The sequence below is a fragment of the Mandrillus leucophaeus genome, unplaced genomic scaffold (assembly GCF_000951045.1).
Source record: "Mandrillus leucophaeus isolate KB7577 unplaced genomic scaffold, Mleu.le_1.0 Scaffold38, whole genome shotgun sequence".
In the NCBI taxonomy this organism is placed as follows: Eukaryota; Metazoa; Chordata; class Mammalia; order Primates; family Cercopithecidae; genus Mandrillus; species Mandrillus leucophaeus.
The window spans coordinates 5387887-5396076 of NW_012104031.1; the positions used below are offsets into that span (position 1 = coordinate 5387887).

General features: G+C 50.3%; 1 protein-coding gene across 1 annotated transcript in view; it reads right to left on the reverse strand.

Moving 5' to 3' along the window:
* IGFN1 (immunoglobulin-like and fibronectin type III domain containing 1) overlaps nt 1–430 on the reverse strand; it is a 37421-nt gene extending 36991 nt beyond the window's left edge. Inside the window, exon 1 of the mRNA XM_011990608.1 lies at nt 424–430. Within this exon, the coding sequence (XP_011845998.1) occupies nt 424–430 (7 nt within the window). The remainder of the gene's footprint in view (nt 1–423) is intronic.
* Between the last annotated feature and the right edge of the window lie 7760 nt (nt 431–8190).

The following is an 8190-nucleotide window of genomic DNA, read 5'->3' on the forward strand; positions in this document are numbered from 1 at the left end:
AAAAAAGGCCCAGCACAATGGTTCATGCCTGTAATCCCAGCACTTTGGGAGGCCAAGGTGGGCAGATTGCCTGAGATCAGGTGTTTGAGACCAGCCTGGCCAACATGGTGAAACCCCATCTCTACTAAAATACAAAAATTAGCCAGGCATGGTGGCACATGCTTATAATCCCAGCTACTCGGGAGACTGAGGCAGGAGAATCACTTGAACCCAGGAGGCGGAGCTTCCAGTGAGCCAAGATTGTGCCACTGCACTCCAACTTGGGCAACAGAGTGAGGCTCTGTCTCAAAATCAGCAGCAACAACAACAACAACAAACAAGATGAGCACATTCCCAGAAATCTCTGATCCCTACCACTTCTCTCCTCTCTGTCCTGGTAAGGATTGCCAGGGAGGGTTGAGGAGGGGAGGTTTGTTCTCTTACCTGCCATAGTTCTGCCTCCTCTTTGACTCCTCTCAGGGTAGAAGTTCTATTTTCCTGAGAACAGAAATGGAATTGCTTTTGAGAGATCCAGCCTGGTCTCACCCCACCCCTCCCACACCATTAGTGCATAAGCCAATGTCTGGGGTGGGAGCTGGAAAAAGCTGCTGCCCCCAAGAGCTTTTCTAACCCACTAATGGCACTGATTGGTTTCCTGCAATTCCCTGTCCCCTGCAAAACCAATTTCCCAGAGACCAGGGAGTGGGTAGGATGCTACCCAGTTGGTAACATTTCCAGGTAAAGGGAACCATAGGCTGAGCCTGCACACTGTGCTGGTGGCCTGGCCTCCTGGTGGGACCCCAGGCCTGATGACCCTGCCCAGAGGGTGAGACACAACCTTCCCAAACCTGAGGAAATCAGATCCATTCAGGATCCTTCCAGCTGTGTAACAGCTTGCCCCATTGACTTTGGAATGAGAATTCTCCAAGGACATTCTTTGGGACTCCTGGCTCCTTCCCCAACTCTGAAATTTTCTGGCAGGACCCCAAAGTCCTCTACCTCCCACATTCATAGAATCCTTCCGGTCACAAGGTCTGCAGGGGAGAGTCCTCAACTTTGCTGCTCTTAAGTTCTTCTTGGCCCAGGCCCATAGGATCCCCATGAATCCATCTGCTCCCCTCTGAAGCCAGTGAATTATAGTGTCAGGTGAACAGGAGTATTTTCCATTCTGTCACCACCACCATCTCTCCCGATTTCCTCTTAATTGCATCCATCTGTTATGGTCAATGGGGAGTCCCACACAGGAGAGGAAGGGGGTTGGCTCTGGGATGGGATGAGAGCCATAAATTGGGGTGGGGAGATGTCTTGAAAGAGTTCTCCAGCAGTCCCACCCTCTGTGCGATTGGCCCACGGCCAAGCGGTTCCATTTTGGGGACTCCATTTTCTGCCCAAAAAGCCCTGTCATTAATATAGAATCACACATGACACAGCGAATTCCTCTCTCCCATGGAGATCGTTCCATTTCGCAATGGCCCACCCACTGGCACTTCTGGCCCCTGGCGGCCCCTCACCAGCCCAGCCGCTGCACCCTAGCGTGCTGGAATGCCATGGTACGCCAACTGCGTTCTGGAGCGGTCACAGGTGCCACAGGCGCTATGCCGAAGGGAGTCACGAGGAAGGGTAGGAGGGAAGACAGTCACCAACGGATGAGGACCCAGCTGGCCATGGCCAGGGGAAGGGCTGTATGGGCCCCCGTCCCACCCACCCCTCAGTGCAGCCTCCTGGCAAGTGCGCTGGCAGCAGTCGGAGACCCCACACTGGAGTAGTCTGAGTTCAACACAGCTATCTGAGTCATCATCCCCATCGTCACACACATCATCACCATGAGCAGCTATCATCCTGTTACTCAGCTATTGGTAACACATGAAGAAGGATAACGATGATACCACTCTTCTCCCTCCAGCCTCCTGCCTACAGCTCCCAGCTGAGGAGGGCAAAAGAAACAAAGCCCTTGGGGGATCTTAGGGGTGTGACATTAAGCCATCCACTTCTGGTGCTCCACCATCTTCTAAAATAAGCCAGATTTGGTACAAAGTCAATGACATGGGGGAAGAGATCTGTTGAGTTGGAGACTAGAGGGATGTGGTCTCAGTTGGAAGAAATGAGAAAGGAAGTGATTTCTCTCCTCCATAATTCATTCCCACATTTAAGAAGTCCAATTATTCCCAAAAGCAAATGTCAGCTTGTGTCCTTACTTCAGCTGTCCCAGCAACACTCTCAGCACTGGATCCGGGGGCAGTGTCTCCCTGGCCCCTCTCCAGGATCTATGGCTCCCTACCCTTTTTCCCTACCCTTTTTCCCTACCCTCCCCGCATCCATCCTGCAGATCCAGGTCCCTGCTACCTCCAGCTGGTCCCTGCTACCTCTCAACTGGTAGAAATGGAGGCAGGAAGAGCCAAGTGGGGTTCTCTCAACTGCTTTGACCATGTTACTAACCAAAATATAACAAGTCCCAGCCTGAGGTCCTTATTCTGGACTGCTAGTGATATTTTTAATCTGGTCATCGTATAACACTCAAAGTCAAGCCGTGTCCAGAAAATTAGAGCCGGGACAGAACCACCCAGACAGGACACACTGAAATTCTCTCTTCCAGATATCCTGGAGTCGCCTAGAGGGGATACAGGTGCACTCCAGCGTGTGAACGGCCAGCCAGGGAATGTTCACCAGGCAGATGTCCTACCCACTGCCTGCCCCTTCCTGCATAGAAAAACTGGACAGCAGGTTAGTGTCTCCATCCGGCCCTATCCTGGCCTGGGTGGGCAGCCAGGTGTGAGTGCCCACTTACCTGGGTGTACAGCTGGCCTCCCGCTTCCTGTCTGCTCCCTCTTCCCCGTTTCCAGCTGCTGCTTGCTGGAGACTCTGGATCGACTGGTAGTAGACAGGCAGGGCTGGAGCAGGTGTCAGTTGCTGCAGGCGCCTCTGCTCTCTCCGCCCCTCCCACTCACCCCGCCTCCTCCTCCTCCTCCAGTCCAGGCTTGGCAGGGTAAGGCCCCCCAGGGCTAACACTCTAGCTCAGAGGAGGTCAGAGATGGAAGGGTCCTGTGACATCAGTCCATCCAACTCCTCGCTTTGCAGAGCTTTAAGCTCTTAACCAGACTGGCTTAGTATAAATTTGCCCCATGATGCCTTTTTAGCAAGGACATTTTCATCATCCAAACCCTTAACTTTTCAGCTAAGCTGGTCCCTTGGGACCTTTGACACCATAAGTCACACAGATACATAAAGCCGCTGCCCTCTTGGGAATCACATCTCAAAGTGGTACCGAAGAGGCAGCAAACTTTGAGAGTGGGAGGGAAGGCAGTCACTAATGGAGTCATAGACACAGAGTCCACCGAGTGACCAGGAAGGAGGAGACCCTGGGAATTGTGTAGTCAGGAGGCCTGCTGGAGAAGGTGAGCTTGCTCAGGAGCTTTTCAAGGAATAGAAGGGGTGACCTGACCAGCAGGGTTGGGGGCTGAAGTTGGCAGGGCAGATGGTTGGCAGATGGATGGCAAGTGGAAATTGGAAATACAAGGCTGGTAACAGATTTTCTTAGGGAGAGTGGAGGGTAGGTGAGGCCCAGGAGATAAGGCCACTTGGTGTGCTTTTAAAGAGCCACATTCTGTCTCCTTAAGGACAGAGAACTGCTTTGTTGCCACCCATAAGCAAGGCTGATCCAGGATTCAGGTGAAGTAGAAGGGAAATGGGGTGAATGTCCTCCAAGGCAGGACACTGAATATTTACACGTATTCATTAGCATCTTGCCGATTTCTACAGGCACTACCTCTGGATGTGCTCCTAGAGGGGACGTGTTTGACGTCTTCTGCGCAAGTGTGTGTATATGTGTCCGTGCATGCACACACACATGCATTTGTGTGTCCTCCCTGTGTGTTTCTGAGTGTCAGGGCTGGTCTTTCATTTGTTCAACAAATGTGTGTTGAACACCTACCCTGGGTTGAGCCCTGGCTCTGGCACTGTGTTAAGCCCTGGGAATACAAACGTAAGCAAATGACAGGGCCCTCCCATCATGAAGTTTGCAGTCTAATGGGGCAGGCAGACGTGGGGGCTCTGAAGGAGACAATGGAGAGTGTGAGGGGAGAGCTGGACCTTGGACAGCAAGGGAAAGACTGGCAGTGAGAGTTGAGTTTGGGCAGGTAGGCTTTGGGGGCCATTGAAGAGTTTTGATCTCTATTGTAAGAGTTACTAAGGTTTGTTTAAGGTGGAGAGGTGACAGAATCCAATCTGCCTTTTAAAAGAACTCACTCTGGCTGCAGAGATGCAAGGGATTGGAGGAAGGAGGAAGTGAGAAGCAGGAGTCTACGTCCCAGGAGTGCAGTCCCAGGAGAACACCCCAGGGTGTTCTTTCTCATGGTGGAGCCCTGAGCTCCAGGGGCCTCCTGAGCTGCAATGCTGCATCATCCCAGGAGCGGGAAGGAGGAGGCTGTGAACATGGCCCAATGCAGAACCCGTCAGCATTTCAGGTGCCTCTATTGCCCCCGTAGATAGCCCATGTGCGCTTCCCTGAAGTCTGGGGACGGCCTGCAGATCCACGAGTCAAGGTGTGCCCTGCTACCTGGCCTCCATTTTCCATGTTGTTGTTGTTGTTGTTATTGTTGTTTTCTAAATAGAGATAAGATCTTGCCATGTTGCCCAGGCTGGTCTCAAACTCCTGGGCTCAAATGATCCTCCCGCATCGGCCTCCCAAAGTGCTGGAATGGCAAGTGTAAGCCACTACATCCACCCCATTTTCCATGTTTTAACAGCAGCCCACATTAGGGGACCCACTCCTCTCTGTGCTGTGTCATACTTGGATCCGTATCACTGCAATAAAATGGAAATTTCATGACTCCAAGGAACTGAGATGAGTTACGCAGTTTTTACCACTCTCCCCGCTTTATCCTCCATCAAATGTAATGTCCAATAATATTTAGCTATGTCTGGATCTCTAGCCATTCACCACCACCACCACCACTTCCCAGGGTATAATCTTATTACACCTCCTGATAGATATTTCCTTTCCTTTGGGAGATAAAGAGACAAGACCTGGCCGGGCGCAATGACTGAGGCCTGTAATCCCACCACTTTGGGAGGATGAGGCAGGTGGATCACAAGGTCAGGAGATTGAGACCATCCTGGCCAACATGGTGAAACCCCGTCTCTACTAAAGATACAAAAATCAACTGGCTGTGGTGGCACACGCCTGTAGTCTTAGCTACTTGGGAGGCTGAGGCAGGAGAATCACTTGAACCCAGGAGGCGGAGATTGCAGTGAGCCAAGATTGTGTCACTGCACGCCAGCCTGGCGACAGAGCGGGACTCTGTTTCAAAAAAAAAAAAAAAAAGAGAGAGACAAGACCTTACCTTCATCGATTAAGGGAATATCCACATCAAAAGAACTCTGGACAGTGAATTTGTGTGCATTATTCATTGTTCCTCAATGCCTTGTGGAAAGGGCTCAGGGACTTTGGGTAGGGATAGGGTCACAATTCATTAATGCTCTCCTGCCCCCACAAGAATGAAATGCATTATATGGCAGGTACCAAGAGGCTCGAGTCCCATAAAGGCCTCTCTTGGGACCCTTTTACTCCTGATGGCATGGGTCGGATAAGATAGTCTCTGAGATCCTGGCCAACTTGAACCTTCCACAGTCCTCTGACTGAATGGGCAAGGCCCTGTAGACTTGAAGAGCAGTCCATGTGACCCAGGAGAGAGTTTAATTCATTCACAGGCGTCCATTGCCTCTGGGCTTGGTGTAAAACCGGTTCTGTCCCAGCTGGGTGAGTCACTAAGGGTGCTCTCCAGAGGAGGGTGTCCTCTCTCACACCCGATGGGGTCCATGTAGATGAGTTAGCAGAGGAGGGTTCTAACCAAAGACATGCAAACATGCTCACACACACACATACACATACACCACACAACACCCACAGAGCGGGTCTTTGTGAAAGGTAGACGACTACGAGCTGCCCTGTGGAGATGGCTTCAGAGCCTACGGGCCTTCTCTAGGCCTGGAGCTAGGGCATAAGATTCTATTTCACCACAGTCCCTACCCAGGAAGATGGAGCTGGGAGGACCAGTGGACAAACGACACCCCTCCTGTGCTTCCCACCATCCTCCTTGTCCACTGTCACGGCTGCCCTCCAGTCCACCTGCTCCCTTGAACCATCTACTCTGTCCCCCAGCTGCCTACCTGGCCAGTATTCCTCCCTATCTCCAGTCCAGCCAATGTGTCAGCCTTAGTTCATGTCTTTCTCACCCCACCTGCAGTATAATGAATCTCATGTAGCCTCATGGGAAAGAAGACCTTGGAGACCCCAAGGGCAATTTCATGCTTTCAAAGCTGGCTTTCAGTGACAGAGAAATGGGTCAGGAGCCAATCCCTAATCCAGAAGGGGCTAGTCCAGCAGGCTCAGCTAGCCCAAGGGCTACAGGAGGGGGTCCTTTGGACCCTCAACAAGGAGAGGCTGGGGAGAAGTTCCCACTCCACTTTCCAGGAATGGTTGAGCCACAACAGGCTTCAGTCTATTGAGGCAGCGTAGACTCTCACAGAATATCAGAGCTGGACAGGACCATTGAGGACATCTAATAACAACAATAAAATTATAGCAATAGCAACAATAGTATTTAAACCTGATAGAGTTTTTGCTACATGCCAGATATTCCTTTGAATCTTTAACTGTATTAACTCATTTAATCCCTCACAACAAATCCAAAAGGCAGAATCGATCACTAAGCCCATTTTACAGAAGGGGAAACTGAGATACAGAGAGATTATGTAACTTGCTCAAGGTCACACAGCTGGTGAGTGGCAGAGCCAGGATGCGGACCAAGGCCGTCCAGTGCCAAGTCTACTCTCTTAATGACTAATGTCCTGTGGATCCAATCCAACTCCCTTCTTTTCAGATACAGACACTGGGGCCTGGAAAGAAGTGATTTCCTACTGGAAGGCACACAGTGAAGTGCTTTGCAGCCAGATTCACCTCCTGGTGGGAATGAAGCACCAAACCCTAAGTCATTCCAGAAAGTTGCTCCCTTCAAATCTCCATCAGGTGGTGAGGAGGTAAATAAACTACTCCAGCTAAACAGATGCAAACCCACTCAGCTTTCTAACATTGCATTTTCATTTTGCAGGGACACTTGCCTATTTGCATATAATCAAGCAAATCATAGCACTCACTGGCCCCCAACCTACTGTGTGATGTTTTCTACATGGGTTATTTCATTTAGCCCACATAACACCCTATGACGTAGAAACATATCCCCATTTTAGAGAGAAGGAAGTTGAAGCTAAGAGCAACTAAATAATGTTTCCACTGTTACACAGCTAGTAAGTGATTGAGTAAAGATGTAAACCAGACCATCTGATTCTACTGCACTTCTGCCTCCTGCCCCAGATATCGAATTCTTTAAAAATAGACATAGTCTCACAGTTTGCAGGCTTCATGGCTATATTCTTTTAATTATCAATGTTATCCTCAAAAGATCTAACAGGGCCTATCAGAAGTTGAGAAGGACCTGGCCACTTGCAATTTTTGAGTCTTCTAGTATTTTTTTAAAAGAAGAAAATAGGACTAGAAATAATGGGTAGTACATTTAAAATATTTACATTAAACCACTTAAAACTTTTACAAATCCTGTAATAATCTATGAAAAGCATGATTACATTGCAAGGCATTTTGTGTCTATGAGTTAAAATAGTTCATTCCTGATGCCCTACCAGTAGGGTAATAGTGTTTACCAGGAAAAAACACAATTTGTGGTTAAAGGTATAAAATGAGTATTCTCTTCTTTCATTCCATCTATGACCGTGTGGATAACTCATTTGTATATAGTGTTGGGGCTCTTCAAGGAGCACCCCCTCCCCATTCCCATGACAGGCCTTGTCTAGGGAGGGAGCCCAGCAAGGGAGGCAGGTCTGCAGGAGGTTAGAGGAGGCTCTGCCTCACCCCTTCCAGGCCCTGGCTCTCTCCGCACAGCGGCTCCAGCTCACAATGGCTTGGAAGACTGGCCTAGTGACTGGCAGAGAGGAAGGAGGTAGCTGGGAAAAAGGTGCCCTTCTACCCATCTCTCCCAAGAGCGGTGAGGAGGCTGGGGCTGCTGCCCCACAACTCAGAGCAGCCGTGCCGTGTGCCTCTGACAACCACCAGCTGCCGCTTCTCCTAGTGGCCCCGGGCCTCGCAGCAAGAGGCTCTATGCTGGTAGGAGATGGGAAGGGGTGGGACTGCAGAACCCACCT